This window comes from Xenia sp. Carnegie-2017, unplaced genomic scaffold (genome assembly GCF_021976095.1).
Source record: "Xenia sp. Carnegie-2017 unplaced genomic scaffold, XeniaSp_v1 HiC_scaffold_19, whole genome shotgun sequence".
NCBI lineage: Eukaryota > Metazoa > Cnidaria > Anthozoa > Malacalcyonacea > Xeniidae > Xenia > Xenia sp. Carnegie-2017.
Genome location: NW_025813481.1, coordinates 1777980 through 1796268, shown reverse-complemented (window position 1 = coordinate 1796268; position 18289 = coordinate 1777980). Strand labels below are relative to the sequence as shown.

General features: G+C 35.8%; 1 protein-coding gene across 2 annotated transcripts; it reads right to left on the bottom strand.

Moving 5' to 3' along the window:
- Nucleotides 1–837: 837 nt before the first annotated feature.
- LOC124439289 (nuclear pore complex protein Nup214-like) lies at nt 838–16455 on the bottom strand. 2 transcript variants are annotated; one of them, XM_046989512.1, is made up of 41 exons: nt 16410–16455; nt 16114–16240; nt 15624–15695; nt 15322–15470; nt 15152–15200; nt 14805–14948; nt 14482–14552; nt 14327–14384; nt 13182–13279; nt 12968–13065; nt 12626–12689; nt 12391–12517; nt 12021–12188; nt 11369–11715; nt 10828–11289; nt 10667–10726; nt 10441–10596; nt 10170–10240; nt 9997–10045; nt 9825–9904; nt 9511–9564; nt 9245–9317; nt 8955–9046; nt 8387–8454; nt 8239–8322; nt 7806–8137; nt 7304–7478; nt 6507–7079; nt 6056–6267; nt 5435–5900; nt 4910–5344; nt 4288–4830; nt 4044–4082; nt 3862–3957; nt 3650–3702; nt 3388–3427; nt 3255–3314; nt 2654–2903; nt 2531–2569; nt 1602–1718; nt 838–1114 (listed from the first exon to the last, which is right to left on the bottom strand). In XM_046989512.1, exons 1-41 carry the CDS (start codon nt 16452–16454, stop codon nt 1084–1086), a joined length of 6327 nt encoding a protein of 2108 aa, XP_046845468.1. In that variant the 5' UTR covers nt 16455; the 3' UTR covers nt 838–1083. The 2 variants fall into 2 exon arrangements, with proteins under 2 accessions (XP_046845468.1, XP_046845469.1); XM_046989513.1 differs by having other exon boundaries at nt 2654–2900.
- Between the last annotated feature and the right edge of the window lie 1834 nt (nt 16456–18289).

The window sequence follows — 18289 nt, the reverse complement described above, 5'->3', positions numbered from 1 at the left end:
TTTAAAATCGAAATTACGCCAAACGAAATAGATTAAGCACGATAATAATTCATAGCAGCAAATCCGTTTCTATAATTACGTACTTCAATTTTGAGTACCTTTGTAATGGCATTACAATATAAATAATGTTGTAAAAGCTAATCTCTTAGAAAATTTCAATTGTAGTCAAAACAGCCTGGTCACGGCTAGCTGCTTCGAAGGTCATACGAATAAGCGATTCTTATCGCTTTAAACGTCTGTAACCGTTTCTACTTAGGTTCGAAACTTTTCAATATCCATTATCTGAGACTTTAGTCAATTCATCATATTTCGCCGGTTTTAAAAACACGCTTGCTCTACCTAGATATTTCGTCAGTTCTTGTGCATATAATTTAAATCTTAATCAGTATTATATACTATTTGAATAATAATTTTATTTGGGGAGAGTAGTTATAAAAATTGGAATTTAATTTCCCCTTATACTATTGTCTAACGTGCTTATGTCTTTTTTGTTGTTTGAAAGTCAATTGATAGTAAATCTTCATTTAAATATTAAACTTCTTCACAATTATTGTGAAAGTTGCGAAGCATAAAAATTGCCGACACTTGTCTCGTGTGAGCTAGACCAGAAGTGTCATATAGACTTGACGTACACTTGAAGTGTGAACTAGACTTTAAGTGGCTATTTTTGCTTGATTTCTGTACTTCTTGACGTAGTAAGATACTTCAATTTCAAGAGTATATTTAATTAAAAATCTTCAATCGTTAGTTTCAATTCTTACCAAATAATAAGCGTTGTATCTATTGGAAGTACACGCTCAATATATTATAAAACGGATGTTCAGACGTTTCTAGATCTTTTTAAACTTGTCGTGAAATGAGTTTAATTGTTACTCTGACAAAAGCAAGTTTAGTGAGAGATTCATGACTACAATTCATTGCAGCATTTCAATAATTCATTAAGTTACAGCTTAAAAATGAAAACAAAAATCACGACTGAACACATAATGCAATATAACACACCTTAAACATACCGCACACACATACAGAAAAATATTCTAAAAAAACACTTATCGTCACTGGTATCTCTTTGAAAATCTTTTCCTATCGATACGATGAAAATGATGATCCAGACCTACGAAAATATAACGGATTATGTACAAAAAGGAAGGATATAATTCAGATCTATTGTTGGGTAATGTAAACCATGCAGCATATGAAGTATCATTAAGTTTAGGAGAAATTTATGGGAAATTTTTGCTACCGTTAACCATTTGCACTTTTCCAGCATAAAAATGTATATCTTTGTGTTTTAAAGAGAACGCGTTGACACTAATCAATATTTTAAAGTAAGCTTAAATAAACCTAACTATTGTGCCAAGCAAGTTTTTTAACACTTTAATTAAAATGTGAAAGAATAACAGAAATTTATACTCTTTATAAAAAGTGAATGTTATAACGTTGGTTTAAAAAATTTCCACTGAAATTTTCCCTAAACGTTCACATTGAATCCTGTTTTTCGGTTCTAACAATGTTTGAAAATTAAATCCATGTTTAATAATTATACTCTAACTATAACAACTTTTATTCTCATCCTTTTATTAACCACCATTTCAACATACATTGATGATCCAAATCCTTGATTAAGTCCATTATTCTGTCCACTAGCTAGACCACCAAACGAGGGTAAGTCAGTTTGTGATGATAGCGATCCAAACGATGGCGTGGATGATGAATTCCTAAAACGTTATATAAGGTAAAGAATAATGGTTTATAGTCAATGTGATAAAATACTCAAGAACAAATGAGTAAAAATTATACTTTTGTGTTGGAGCATAAACATATTCATGCCTATGATTATCCACTTTACAATAATAATACTTAACTAGCAATACTTTTACTCATACATGAGTAAAATCCTTAGCTATACTTAGGAAAAATTTTACTTTTGTGTTGGAGCGTAAACATATTCATGCCTACGATTATCCTCTTTATAATAATAATACTTAACTAGAAATACTTTTACTCATACATGAGTAAAATCCTTAGCTATACTTAGCTATTCACAATATTTAGCCATACGCAATGTTAACGGAGTTAACTGAAATAAATTTGCATGCATAAATAGCAATGTTATATAATCAGGCTTGCTGATCGTTGGTTTTAGAAACGTCGTATATAATTTTTTCCTGCATCTTCTACTTCGGTTAGTTGACTTGAAATGTTTTTGTTTATAAAAGTTCAGCGTAACCTGCATGTTTTTATTAGCTAAGAAGTCTTCTACAACATTTACTAAACATTTACTCGTACGCCTAAGAACTTTATACAAAGAAATAAAGAACAGATTAGGTGTACCCAAACGTAAAATATCTTCAAAACTGATTCATGATAACCATTTCTTCGTCTATGAGTACAATCAATTATTGCAAGTTTCGTTGTGCTAGACTGAACACGTGATGACACGTGTTCATCACGTGAACTTCTTATGCAAATAATCAAGAGTACCCACTGATCTTATATGACGTGTTATATCTGAATTGTTATAACGTACCCTAAAATTCCTGATGTTTCTGTTCCTGATCCAAATATTCTACAACAAATACAAAGGTAAGTCCCTCATGTACCTTCAAATCCTTCAATACATCCTTCATGTTCCGTCGTCCTACATTCTTACCTAGAAGGACTGGAACCGAGATTACCAAAAGAAGGACCAGCTCCAAATGTTGTTCCTCCAAACCCTGAACCAAACGATGCACCACTGCCAAAACTGGGGGGAGCACCGAACGTTGTTGCTCCGCCAAAAGAAGGAGGGTTACCAAACGCAGGACTCGCACCAAATGTGGGATTTGTACCAAATGAGGGGTTTGCGCCAAACGAAAGACTGGTACCAAATGAAGGCAGAGTACCAAATGTCGGTGCCGCTGCTAAGGTGAAAAATTCGTCATATTTGAAAGGGTAAGATAAAAGAATCGGGAATGTTTGAAATATTAAGATGAAGGAAAGGAGTTGAGATAAAGCCATTATTAGAAAGGCAGAGTAGCATGCCTTCAATTACGTAGGTAAAGAATTACAAGTTGCAACTTGTATAAAATCTAATCTTTGTGAAGACACGAAAACGTCCAGTCAAAATCTCTGGCAAATTATTACATCATCTTAATAAACCATCTTGAAAAACATCAATAACTGCTTGCGTGTGGACATAGAAAAATTCCTTCTCTGAAGAACAAAGTTTATATCTACAGAACTGTAGTCATGATAGCATTGATAATCAATACCTGCAGGGGTTCCGAATCCCGTCATTTCAACCCCACCACCAACCGTGCTCGATCCAAATCCTAGTTGTAAAATTTGAAACAAAATCTCTGTGTAAAAAGATAATCGCCATAAATGGAAATAAATAATACGTACCAGATGAAGAGGACCCAAACAATGATCCTGAACTGGAAGTCTACATTATAAAGAGAATATGAGAAAAGCTTCAATAGTAAAACTAATATCTCATGAGAAATGAAATTTCTATACTATAGATATGATTATACTCAGACATTCAAAAAGAATTGCTTAGGATTTATCAAGTAATATTGGATAGTGATTTTCACGCGCACCAAATATTGATTCACTTGTACAGAAGGATGTTTAACCAATGCAAAGCTGCAACTAAATCATTTACCTGAAAAGGATTGCTACTGGTCGTATTGGTAGGGTTTCCAAATAAATTTGTGGCTAACAAAGAGAACAAACATATGGTGGAAAATGATTGTCACATTATATGAGGGATAATGAAGGATTAACATGAGAATAATGATCTTATAAGGTACCTTATGTACCTTATGGATATGTGATTACAACAGGATAAGAATTAGAATAACGATCTTAAGGTACCTGTAGATGCCTGAGTGGATGAACCAACTTGAAATGGATTTCTGTTTGGATCGATTGGTTTCCCACCAAGGCCACAAAATCCACCAAAACCTGAAGCTTTAGGAAAAGAACACCCACCAGTACACACAAATTTAAAAATATTTTCTAAAAAACAAGACACAAGATTCTGTTATAAACGATACCTGGTTGACTTGACGGTGTCTCAGTCTTTGCTCCAAAACCTGTAAGATAACAAAAAAAAGTTAGTAAAAAGTGATGCGCTTGAGACGACATGTGATTGGTCACAGAAAGAGAGCGTTTTACACAACCAACTCCTTCACATTTACCATAATAATGTAAATGCAAAAAATCAGCATGTCTATAAATCAACGCATTATGTATCATTATAAATACGTAAAAGCCACAAAGATTAATGGATTCATTTACTTGATGTTTGCGATGTTCCACCGAAAGAAAACGAGCCAAACGAAGGAGCAGCACTACTTTCAGGAATATTGACATCACTTTGAGAGATGGAAAACATTGGTTTTTCGGCAGTGAATGAAATGGAGCCAAATAATGGAGGTGCTTGTGACGTTCCAGTATTTCTATCAAATCCACTTGCAAAAGTTAAAGGCGATGACGTAGAAGTTGTTGAAGGCAACGATTGGGAGACTGAGAAAGACTGATGTATGGTTGTGTCCTGAGAAAGCATGTAGGAGCTTTCGTTCGTTTGGATCGTAGGAAACGAAGCATTCTTTTGAGTTTCGGGAAAAGTTTTGGTAGAAGTTGATTGAAGATTCAGTTGGGCAGCAGGAACAATTGATGTTGTTGATACAAATGTTGTAGTTGTTACTGTTGTTATTGCTGATGTAGATGGTGTTACAGCAGTTGACGAAGATGTTGCAGCTGTTGACGAAGATGTTGCAGTTGTAGATAACGTTACAACAGCAGTGGATGACGTTGTTACGACTGTTGAAACTGTGCTTCCTACGTACAAAACATTATAATTATCACAATAACATGCATTTATTTGAAAGTTTTAAATCTATTCGTAGCCTCTCTTTACCTGACTTAGAACCAGGAGGGTCATTTGATTTCACTGAAGTCGACTCTGTAAACGGAATCTTCGAGTCGTGATCAGGTTGGGTCGGAGTATCTGAAAAACTGTTGGTAGTAAGAGGAGATGGATTTTGTCTGGATCCAAGAGCTTCCAGCCTTTGCGTAGGTTGTGCTTGACTACTTGAAGTAGTGATTTCTTGGAAACTGGGGACGGTGGTGGTTACCGTAGAAACTGACGCTGACGTTGATGAAGTCATTGTGGAGGGGGAGCTGAATTGAAGCGGTTTTCTATCACCAATCATGAACATATGTGAAGTTGAAGAAGTGACAGAAGAAGATTTCGACATGGAAGGGTTAGTGACTGTTGATTGAACACTGAAATGAGAGGAAGCTGTCGTCGAATTATTTAAAGTCAGTGTTTCCCCACCGAAGCCTGTTTTTCCTAAAAAAAAAACGTAAGATTATATAAGTAAGAATTATGTAAGTATTGTTCAAATATCGTTGAAATTATTTAATGACTGTAAGTCTTTACCTGAATTAGATTCAGGAGAACTGCTCGTCTTTAAAGATGTTGATTGAGTGGGTGGAGGAGTCGGTGGCTGGGTGATGGGGAGGGTTTGGGTGGGAGCGGAAGAGAAACCTTGTGAAACAAAAGGAGGTGGAGTTAAGGTCAGCCTCGACCCGAGGGCTTCCATTCTTTGTGAAGATTGTAACTCTGCTTGGCTGCTTACGTCAGGGACCTTGACATCAATGGAAGTTGTTTTTGAGATCGATGATGTCAGCAAATTTGATGCAGTGGGAAAACCAAATCCAAGCGTTTTTCCGTCACCAGTGCCCGACTTAAATGGTGTTGAAGAAGCGAAGGGGAAAGACAATCCAGCCGTGAAAGGCTTTGCGTTGGTTGCAGTGTTTTGAGCGTTGGTTTTGGACGGTGAAGGTGGTTTAGTTGAAGAACTTGAGATAGAAGGTGTATCCTTGTCTGACTTGCCAATAGCAGCCTAAATAAACAATTAGGAATTGTTGTCTAATTTCCAACAACAGTGTGTTCTCTCCAAAAATGTAAAATTGTCCATCGTTTCTCACATTTTGTATCCTCAACAAACTAAGAAAATAAGTACACCATTCAGACTAGACAGTTTTAAAGCTCTATAACCTGTCTTTGAGCTGTCACCGTCGGCTGTTTGCTCTCTCCTTCCGGCTCACCGCGTACAGGAACAACATCAGACTTATGGTCGTCCATCTTGGTTTTATCAAAGAGATTTTTCGTGACACTTTCTCTTCCAACATTTGAAGATAAATTTGAATTTAATTCTTGCTTTACTTTTGTTTGCTGTTTTTCATTTTCATCTTTTCCACCGCCTGCGCCTGAAACGATACAAAATGCACAAAGCGATCAGCAGATTTCATGAACAAAATGTCAACTCCTATCATTGAGGCTGTCGTTTCGTTTGACTGGAGTGTTTATGAATTTATCGTTCCTTTAAAGTGTAAACAAAACAATCTTAAGAAAACCACTGATGACGCGGGGAAATGTCAATTCAACTCGTATCATAGAAGTAGTCAAAATACCAAACTTAAGAAGACTACACACGTGATAATCATACCTTCTTCACGTGTTGGTGAAGGAACAACTTTAGCGGTAGGTTGAGTAAGATTGTTAGAAGTAAATGACAGTGGTTTCGTCTCACCAAATAGTTTACTTCCGGTACCAAACACAAGTGCACTATTGACACCACCAAAACTACCAGACGTTCCACCAAATGTGACTTGAGAGCCAGAGCTCTCATTGGCTCCGAAACTGGGGACACCAAAAGAAGGCTTGAAAGTAAAATTCGTTAATGTAGGGGGACCAAACTGACTACCAGGAGGGTTGGGAGCAAGAGGCTTGAAATCTGTTTTTGCATTGGTGAACTGTGTAACAGGCATGACAGGTTTGACACCTGATTGAACAGGTTCTTTACAAACATTTTCAACTGGTTTTTTTATAGCAAACGTTCCACCAGGCTGTAAAACCATCACAGGTGGACCGGATGATTGCGCAGCACTATTTGAAGATCGCAAGGTGAATGTTGTTGCAGTATTTGACGGAGGGGTAAGGGTTGTATTTTTCATCTTGTTCTCGGCATCTTTTACAGCTGCGTCCGCAATCATACGAGCATGGCGGTCAGCGTTAGGGTCTAAATAATGATTAGTTCAATAAAGATGACATGTAGCATTTAGCTTGGCGTTTTTCTTGCAAACAACATAATCACTAGCCATCGAATTAAAAGTTGGAAGCTAACATAAAGTGTAGCAGTTTATAACAGCAAAGTTTTTCTAAAAGTTAACCTTCACAAACTCAAGTTCTAAAACACAAGAAACTGTAAAAGAAATGTTTTGTTTTCGAAAGATCGCAAAATACCTTTCTCACTTTTGCCACCATCTTGAGCTTTATATTCAACCAAAGTTTTGGCGGGAATGGAAGCACCCAAGTCAAGTTTGCTATCATCACTAGACGCCCGCGCTAGGGCAGCGGCTGCAGCCGCATCACGAGGAGAGAGCACAGTGGGAGGTGTGCGAACACTTGTAACGACAACCTTAATGAATCAAAAACCAAAAAAAAAATTGCAGTACTAAGATACGTCTGCTATAGTTAGTGGAATTCTAAGACAGTACGTGCATAGAAGAAGAGAGTGAAATTTCAAACACAACAGAAGTGAGTGATTAAAGTTTCTACGTGGAAATGTCTTTTTCATCGTACAATAATGAAATGTATTAAGGCCAAACGTTCGGAGACAAAACCCGCAAGAAATCAAAGCTAGTACATTGATAAATTCTTCATTTTGTCAGCCCCCCTAACTTGTACCAGAGTTCCAAAATTTGAAATCTAAATTAAGTGGAAATCACAAACTAACTTTAGTTACCTTGTCAATAGGAAAAGTTCTGTCAGGCTCAGTGACCGTGTTCTCTTTGGTCAGTGGTTTCTTCGTTGGCAGTTCAGTCTTGAACAATGCACCGGGTGGCTGAACACTTTGCGCTGTTAAAAACGAAGAAGAAGAGAGGCCCGTTGAAAAATCTAAAAAGTGAACTCGACTGCCTAAATTCGTGTTTGACGTTGGTATATCTCGTGCTGCTGACAGATTTTCAGAGTTTTCATTTGATGGCGGTTTTTCATCACTTTCCGAGATCTCCTCGGCGTGGGCAGCGGTTTCTGATCGATCAACAAATGAATCATTGCGTAAATGCCAATCTGAAACTAAAATAAACGACTTCATTATCGCAAAACTTGTTCACTATAAGAAACTTCTCAAAGTTTCCATTCGGATTTCTAAATGTAGGCAATGACAATGCACATACTGAACGTTGTTTTCCTGACTGGAACAGTGGAACGCTTCGACAACATAAGACGAAGTTCAGCTTTTCTCTTTGCTCTCGCATTTTCTACAATGAAAACATCGTAAGTGGTGACAAAGGAAAAACAAACGTCAAAAATTCATTTTCATACCAGCTTCTTTTGAGGTTTTTTCTAGTTTTTGTTTACTCATACGCTCAGTCAAAGAGGAAACATCATCACTAAAAACATTTTTAAAAATTTCATGCTTAAGATTCAGTTTTCAATTTCTTCCTGCACTAAACATGACAAACATTTAACAACTGTGTAGTGTTGTTACGCAACAGGGGACGGTTTCCCGAAGCCTGGATAGCGTTATCCATTGAATAGCAAAAATCTTCAGTTTTGTAAACAAGGTGTTTGTATTTTCGTTACTACAAAAAATTTTGTAATCTTAGAAGCAATATTTTATTTCAGTGACTACTCAATTCAAATATTACATTTTTCCTTTTTATGAAGTTTTTTAACCGCTCGAAAAAATTTGCCATCCACTGGATAAAGCTATCCTGGCTTCGTGCAACCGGGCCCTGATGAATTTGCATTTCGCGACTTAATTATCTACATTTCATAAAGATGAATAATAATTCTTCGTACTAGGCATATGCTCATAGAAAAATGACAATAGATTTTTACATCTATCGTTAAGTCATAATGACGAGTATAGGCATGTTTCAATATATACCTTCCCAATATCGAGGAAGATCTAACACCATTAGTGCCGTTTCGAAAATAGCGACCATTGATGCGTTGCAAAATTGCCTCTATCTGCACCGACTAAAATGATTTGAAAAATCAATACTGGATATAAGTTCTTCCAAAGTCATATATTTTACGGTATTATATCTACTTAGCCCCTTCCCACCTTTCCACAGTCATTGTGTGTTGATAAAATACCTTCTCTTCAAATTCCCTTCTAAAAAATTACCTTCTCCGTGTAAAGTACAATAGTTAAACAGAAATGATCGAAAATACCTGATTTTTCACTATACTTCGGTTTCGCCTCATCGTTTGGTATATTGTATCAAAACTAGGACTTCGCATGGCTCTGAAAATGATGATGAAACATACAAAAACATACACGATAAACAAAGGCAATGACCAGTCTTTATTTATTGAACTATGTACACGAGCAATGAATGTTTTCATATTTGCCACAGGTGAAGGGAGGGGGGGGAGGTAGAATTAAAGATAATTATATAGCATTGGTCTGCACATCAAAATAAAATCATGAGACGAACCTTGATGATTTGTTTATCTTTTCCCATTGCTCGTCCATGGCCATATTTACTTCCCTAACAAAATCCTTACACTAAGTACTTCGATGTATAAATTGAGAGCAAACATAGTCAAACACACAAGGCCAATTTAGTTTGATTAAACAGCAAAAAACACATCGCATGAAAGTTTACAATAATCTGTTTCCCTCAATAAGCATAAGCTTTAATTCTAACTCCAACACTTTACTTTTGTTGTGTGTTTACTGACTCATTTTTCGTAAGCTTGAGATTAGTTTCCAGACCCCACTGCTGCGTATTGCCACTGTCCTACATACCTCAAAGTGTTGTCTAAGATCAAATAAGAAGAACGAATTTCTTTCATTTTCCTTTCCGAACTGGGATCAAGACCACGATTCTTGAAAATGGAAACACACATTGTCAATATAAACCATTTCAATCTTCATGATTACGTAATTAGTAGAGTAATTTAATGTACAATTTACAAACCTTCAATAGCTGAACATAACGCGGATCACTGGCAGTGTTATTGCGTAGTCTGTTTAAAATACAAAAAAAACTATAGAATAAACACTCGGAAGTGTTCGGATACCATCGGATTCGCCCGACACCAAGAAGAATGATTAAATTGATTTGAAAGAGAAATTATTGTATAAACATACTTGGCATCTTCGATCATTTCAAAAGCATTCAACAGAGAATTCTTCTCTTGATCAATGTCATTGTTTAACTCCTAAGTTAAACAAAACCGCACTCTCGTTTATAACATTTTATAACCAAACACTAAAGAAGCACGGAGAAACACTATGTGCTTTGCTCGAGAACAATTTTCACATAACAAATTTCTTAATGAGCCCACCTTCTTTGGTAGCAGAGAATTTGAAATTCTTACTCAGAACTTGGTGTAGAGAATACGCAGTTCGTTCAACTAACCTCGATAGCTGTTTTAACTTGGTTCATAAAACGTCGTTTTTCGTTAACATCCTGCGATATTTCTTGACAATTTAATTCTTTCAAAGCGATATCCAGTCTCTTCAAGCATTGGTATCTTTTTCGCGCAGCTTCCATTTCCTTATTGAAAGCTTCCACCTATAGAAAATAAGGTAAAAAACACTCATAGCTAAAGATAATAAAGTAACGGGAAAAAATGGAAGTTCACCTCGTTCTGGATATGACGATGAATAGCAGCTTCGAGCAATTCCTGTTTTGAAGGCGAAACCTTTAGGAAAGATACAGAAAATGACTGCTTTTCTTGGAAACAGATAATCTTACTGTTGCATGATTACTTGATCATTCGAAATTAAGGTCTTCTTAACATACCTTGGTCGATGTTTCTTCCTTTTGCCCAATCTTCGTGATTGGTTGTGGTGTAGCCGACAATGCAGTTCGAAGTTCCGGGGAAGGTGAAATGATGGTACTCCCGATCGCAGGCGCATTACTCACAACCCCAACATTTGATTTAGTGCTGACAACAACTGTTGTAGATGAACTGGAACGAGTGGTTTCTGTCACGACTGAGGTACCAGACTGCTGACTTGAAGTTACTGGAGCAAATCTGACCGACTGAAAGCCCAATGAACTGGAGTGAGTGGTTTCTGTCACGACTGAGGTACCAGACTGCTGACTTGAAGTTACTGGAGCAAATCTGACCGACTGAAAGCCCAATGAACTGGAGCGAGTGGTTTCTGTCACGACTGAGGTACCAGACTGCTGACTTAAGGTTACTGGAGCAAATCTGACCGACTGAAAGCCCAATGAAGTGGATTTTGGTGCAACAAGTCCCTTAAAAAAGAACAGACATTTAACGTGAGATGCAGAGTTTAACTCGTACGTTGAAGTCGAATTTTTACATGACACACACCAAACCAGTCGAAGGCTGAGTGATTGTCGTCGAGGATGGCTGAAACTGGAACAAACCAGTTTGAGTGGTTTTCGTTGATGCTGCACCCGAAAATGACAATATTTGTTGGCTAGTCTGTAAACCAGTTGAGGCAGAACTAAACGTCGACTGGGTGACTGTTGATGATGCTCCAACAAGGGGAGTGGAGCCGAGTAAGGGACCTCTGTTGTTGTCAGGAGGTTTTAAACCTATAGGGACACTACTTTGAATGAGAGAGCTTGGAGGAAGATTTGCAGGTTGCAAAGTTGTTTTGGGTGTCGTCATTGCAGCCGGAGGCGTTTGACCAGACGAAGAAATTGGTTTTAATACTAAAATATAAAACGTGAAATATAGAATGTTATTTATTGGTTTCTTGGCATGAAATATAGAATGTTATTTATTGGTTTCTTGGCATGAAATATAGAATGTTATTTATTGGTTTCTTGGCATGAAATATAGAATGTTATTTATTGGTTTCTTGGCATGAAAAAAATGATTTTGATGTTGATTGTTAAATCAACAATATTTTATTTATACATGCAATGTTTCCAGCATCGATGCCTGCCTGCAGATAAACACCTGAAAATGCACACGTACATTCCCCACTTCAGCCTGCCTGAAAACACACACACACCTGAAGCTGTAGAAGACGAGAGACGTTCTCCATCCATTGGTAACGGTTTGGGAAGATGACATACATCATTGGCTAACTGTGGATTCTTATAGATCATGTAGAATGGGCAAAGAACACCATCAGTGGTAAGAAGGAACAATATGGGAGCAGGGGGAAACTTTTGGCCATCTAAGAAAGCCAAAACATGAACAATAGTAAGTAACACTTAGATAAATAGAGGAAAAATCGATTTAGAAACAAAACAAAAACTTCCATTTTTTCAGCTATATGATTTAAACTCAATTCAAAAGTCATAAATTGATGAACTACATAACATCCTTAAGTTGTAATTATATGAAGACCAAGAAAATTTATCAACATATTTCGATACCTTGTTCCAAGGATTTCGTAACAGAAAAAGAGAGCGCCAAACCCAGAGGATACGTGTCCTCGTTATCATGTGTAGAAGGTAATGTAGCTTGACCTGAGTCTGGTAAAATCCACTTGACCCAAGGACCCTGGACAGCAAAAAAGAATAAAAAATACAAATGTAAAGAACCGGGTGGTAAACTACGAGCTGTGTTGACAGAAAGGAACAAATCGTACGAATAAATAAATTTTCACACCTTATCAGTTTGACTGATGGTAACCAGTTCGTATGAACACGAATACAAAGACAAAACCAATTTCCTTTAACGAAATATAAATGAAGTAATTAGTTGACACAAACAAATCATAGCACGGAAATGGGTGCTCAAGAGAAGCAAGCCAACTACAGGCGAGATGATTTAAGACATAGATAGATAGCAATGCAACCTCCCGAAAGATTATTGAACAGTTTGTTGATACTTCAAGATAACTCCTGTAGTCTGAGTTCAATGTACAAATAAAACATGAAGAAATTTTCAATGTACAAAAACTTTCTATTTATATTCAATAAAAGACTATTATATACTAGATTGCCTTACCATTGAGAAATAAAGTTTAGATAAAAACAAGGTTCACGATCTTCACCCAAGCTATAGTACACATCATCAAATACTTCATAGAAAGGAGCGCCTGTTTTCTATACAACACAGAATATACGTAATGTTTGAGCAAAGGACTGGTATCGTGTGGTGAAACCATGGCTACTGACATTGTATTAGATAACAGTAATCAAAAGAAGTTCACTCAACTTACAGGAGAGTTCACAATCACAAGACTCGACACTTCATTATCATCACACTCTGTGTACACGACGCCAAATTGAAAAGTCGATATCCAAACGACGTCGGTGACTACGGGAAAACAAGGAGAGTTCGTACGTGACGTCGGAATAAATAATGATTTATACTAACATTTAGTATAAAACAAGAACACTAAAGAGCCGATATGTAAAGTCAATAATGTTATAGGTGTTCTCTTTTGATTCTGTTGTGCATGTTATGTCAATCATGTTATAGGTGTTCTCTTTTGATTCTGTTGTGCATGTTATGTCAATAATGTTATAGGTGTTCTCTTGATTCTGTTGTGCATGTTATGTCAATAATGTTATAGGTGTTCTCTTTTGATTCTGTTGTGCATGTTATGTCAATAATGTTATAGGTGTTATATTTTGATTCTGTTGTGCATGTTATGTCAATAATGTTATAGGTGTTCTTTTTTGATTCTGTTGTGCATGTTATGTAAATAATGTTATAGGTGTTCTCTTTTGATTCTGTTGTGCATGTTATGTAAATAATGTTATAGGTGTTCTCTTTTGATTCTGTTGTGCATGTTATGTAAATAATGTTATAGGTGTTCTCTTTTGATTCTGTTGTGCATGTTATGTCAATAATGTTATAGGTGTTTTCTTTTGATTCAGTTGTGCATGTTATGTCAATAATGTTATAGGTGTTCTCTTTTAATTCTGTTGTGCATGTTATGTCAATAATGTTATAGGTGTTCTCTTTTAATTCTGTTGTGCATGTTATGTCAATAATGTTATAGGTGTTTTCTTTTGATTCAGTTGTGCATGTTATGTCAATAATGTTATAGGTGTTTTCTTTTGATTCTGTTGTGCATGTTATGTCAATAATGTTATAGGTGTTTTCTTTTGATTCTGTTGTGCATGTCAACACACTCTCTTAGTGAGAGATGTCAAACCGCAAACTCACATCATTTTTTTGATAGGATATTTAGGTATGAATGCCTTAGCATTTGCTGAGCTTTAAAGTGTCCATTCAACAGATCACTCTTACCTCATAAACACTGAATGTTGCAGTTCAAGTTCTATCCATATATGGTCATTAAATTGCGTTTATACTGCACAAGAATAAATTAACTCAAGAACAAAATTCACAAACCTTGACATGGATTTGTCAAAACATCAGGAAATGGTATTTCTTTCTTCATTTGTAAATCCTAACAAATGAAGTTGAATTCATGACTGCACAAATATCTTCTAAACATACTTAACACATTGTTAATTACAATAAAATGGTCATAATGAGAAACCTACAGGTTTATATTGAACCAACATTCCATTCTTGAGTCCAGCTACAATTTGCTTGCCTTTAGGACTCCATGACACTGAATGAAAAAATGATATATACAACTATTTTGACTATGAAAATTATATGAAATATTAGACAACTTGTTATATGAAGTATTCCTTCCATCAATATATCAAAATATTCATGGCTTAAAACTCGGAGGATGAAGTTTAAACAGGTATATTTGAGCAATATGGACTAAACAACATCCTTCAATCCCTTTATGAACAACATTGCATAAACCTGATAATCATTAGCCATGTTAGATCAAGGTTAAGTACATGGTTACCTGCAGTTGCAGAAGTTCGTAAAGCAGCAATGATATCTGCGTTAACACCATTCAAGGTCACCATCAATATTTGACCATCACTCAGTAAGACAGCTAAAATCTCTGCAGATGTTGGGTTCCAAGCCAATTGCACTACACTTACAACTAAAATCGAAATAAAAATACATATCCTCATTCCAATTGGATATTCTTTGAGAATGCCCCTCCACAATGTCTCCCAACAATCATTTGACTAATTTCTACTGGAAATAAGGTTAGGGTTCAGGTCTGGTATGCAGATAAAAAAGTATCTGCCACGATATTCCAAAACTTTCCCCCCAATTGCAGTTATTATGTTACATACTCACTTTCATTTCCAGGAAATGGTAGTTCAGCAAAAAATTTCTTGGGCGACCTCTGAGAAATTGAAAATTTGGCCACATTTTAGAATGATGAAGAACTGGACCAATGGAAGTTTTCCATCATACCCATTTTTTTAATGGTTATTAACCATTAATGTTTAATGCAAGAAACTTACATTTGAGAAAAATGCCCTGACATCAAGAAAACCAACAGCAGGAGTGTTTTGGCTATGATAGCCAACAGCCAATGTAAGTTCATTGCATGAGAGGGCAATGTTTGAAAATGAATGACCAACATTGATGGTTGCCGATGGAAATGTAGTTTCTAAATAATTTTGAAATCATGCATTGGCACAACATTATTGATGAATAAATAGACAATGCATTTTGATTTATTGTTACATAATAAAACAACATTTCCACATCATATTTGCTCACAAAATAAACTGAACATAGCATTTCTTTGACAGTTTACTACCTTCAACCTGTAAACTTCCTTGGACCTCTACGAAGATTTTTTCAACTGTCTCAACCTTTATTGCAGATATACCTGTCAAATGAAGTCAATCGTAAAAGCGTTACAGAGCCACATTGGTGAACATACTAGTGGGAGTAAGAATCATTATCATAAGTTCAAAATTGGAGCTTCACATTCCCAAAATACAGGGATCAAAAATTGCATTTAATTGTCACAAATTTATCCTCATCTATCAACTTCAGAAGCAGAAAAGGAGAGATAGACCATCTAGTACTAATTATAATTATCACTGAACTTAAGCAAGTTTTTTATATTGAATTGCAAGAATCCTGTTTCTTTCATGAAGCAATCTTGAAAATTTTGATCTTTGTATGTTTATTTTACTTTAAATGAATAAATATTATTCTTGCCATTATTATCAGGGTTAAATGTCAACAATCCACGACGTCTACACTTGGTTGGTATGTAATACAAAACATACAGTACATACATTTATCTTCCCCAGCTACATAAACTACACCATACTCGTTCGACACAGCCAAAAGAGAAGATCTTACGGTAACCACATCTGTTGATTTAAACACTCTCAACTTGCGCATTTGCTTATAATAGAAGTTCTGCAGAATACGAAAGAAAATAAATGAAAGCAACTGCAACAATGCAGCTAGTTTTAACGACAAGTCGGAATATTTTCTTGTACGTGTTGAGGAGTGCAAACAAGAGGAGAGCACTACAACATCAAATAAATGCACAAACTTGCTAGAACAAATTCAATGAAATATTTACCTTGACTTCAATGCCATCGTCATTATTGTCGTTGTCGGCCGACATTTTCTTTTGACTAGTTGTGAAATAGGTACGCCGTACGTACATTTATGCTTCACACGTGCATATATCACCATTGAAATAAGAGCAGATACGCTTAGCGTACACGTTGATGGTCGAAATGACACGTGCTGATTTAGAATGACTTTAACTTTCTTATTTACCGGTAAGCACAATACCAGTAATTTTGCCTACAGCAAGATTAGTGCTTCACCATGACTTTTCTAGCTCACTGAGTATCACATATTTCACGGTAATATTTTTAGTTCAATCTTGACAAGATGTTACACGTTTCTTGATATTTTATTGCAAATTTTTACATTGCTTTTAAAGACCCTATTGGTATGGATTTTTTATCTGTTCAAAGTATCAATACGTATAAAGTTATCTTGTCCCGAATATCATAAATGATGCTTCTTGAATCATGACAGCACGCTGAGTGACAACATCAATCATAACAAACCACAATAACAAAGTAAAATCTGCACCACATCAAAAAAAACATTTTCATTGAATTTCAAATATCCCATACAACCACCTAATCTACCTCAAGAAAAAAGAGCTGATAATATAAGTTTTTTATTACTTTATTATATACAAAATTGTATTAGTTTTCATCAAGGTTTCCAAGTGATATATGGTAATCATTTGAATATTGTCCATGCGCAACCCCACTTTATGATTTATGAGTAGGATCTTAGTTAAATGGCAAAAATTGCTCAGGTCATGAAAAGTGTGCTGTGAAAATATTTTGTACAAAGCTGTTCTAAATTCCAAAATAGGTGGCAGAAGTCTATTTTGGAATATATCAACTTTGTGCAGAACTTCTTTCCTAAATTAGAGAGCGAGGGAACTCTCTAATTTAGTAAGAATATTGGAAATACTCTGTGTTTTTGAGTTTACATGTAATTTTGCTAATGACGTTCACCCTTTTCATACTGAGCAAAATTTGTCATTGATCATCTGCAAACATTGGAGAAAGGAAGTCACAATATTTATTCCAAAAATAGTTTAATGAATGATAAAAAGACAGAGACTTACAGTCATAGCTTCTTCCATTCAATCTTTTGGTTCTCCATATCTGACGAAAAGCCTAAAGAACAAGTTTGAGCAGAAAAAAAACAAACAAACATATACCCATGTCTTCTTCTTCATCTTCTCGCTCACTGCATCTATAAAATACTGAAAAATAAGTTAATGGTCTGACGAAAAAAAAAAGAAACAAACAAACACGTACCGCTGCCTTCCATTTGCCATGCACGTCTGTAATCTGCATCTGTTGCCATGCAGGTCTGTAATCTGCATCTGTCGCCATGCAGGTCTGTAATCTGCATCTGTTGCCGTGTATGTCTGTAAAAGTAATTATTAAAATACATTCATGACAAACAGTAAACTCTTATGTTTTTTATGAAACCAATGTTTGCAGAAGATCAGCTCAAATTTGAGTTTAATCTCGTACTTTACAATGATTTGCCAAAACAGCTGTAAACTGTAAACATTTGGAGAGAAAGCTTCATGAAATCACAGTCAGATTTTTCCAAAAAGCTTTATCGGTACATCTATGTGGACACAGAACACTGTTAAAACATCCCTCAATGCTATAACAGTGCCAATTTTGACTATGTATTAAACGTTCATAGCTTTTTTGACCGATACGGTAATCACTTCAAATAGACATTAAATTTGTGAAGATTTTGCAATATTCTGCCATTGTATTGCAATATCTTTTTGCAGTTCACGATGGATCTATATATTTATAACTATGATTTCATTTTAATGTTACATGCATGACGCAAGGTCCGAGCATTTTTGAACGTTCGCAACAAGCACTTCCATGTTAA

Excerpts from the sequence above, each read along its gene's own strand:
- LOC124439289 (XM_046989512.1), bottom strand. The coding sequence starts at position 16,454 with ATGTCGGCCGACAACGACAATAATGACGATGGCATTGAAGTCAAG. Across the intron at positions 15,471-15,623 it reads AGGAAGTTTACAGGTTGAAG|AAACTACATTTCCATCGGCA; the intron begins GTAGTAAACTGT and ends AAAATTATTTAG. Across the intron at positions 4,831-4,909 it reads CCCTCCTGGTTCTAAGTCAG|GAAGCACAGTTTCAACAGTC; the intron begins GTAAAGAGAGGC and ends TTTTGTACGTAG.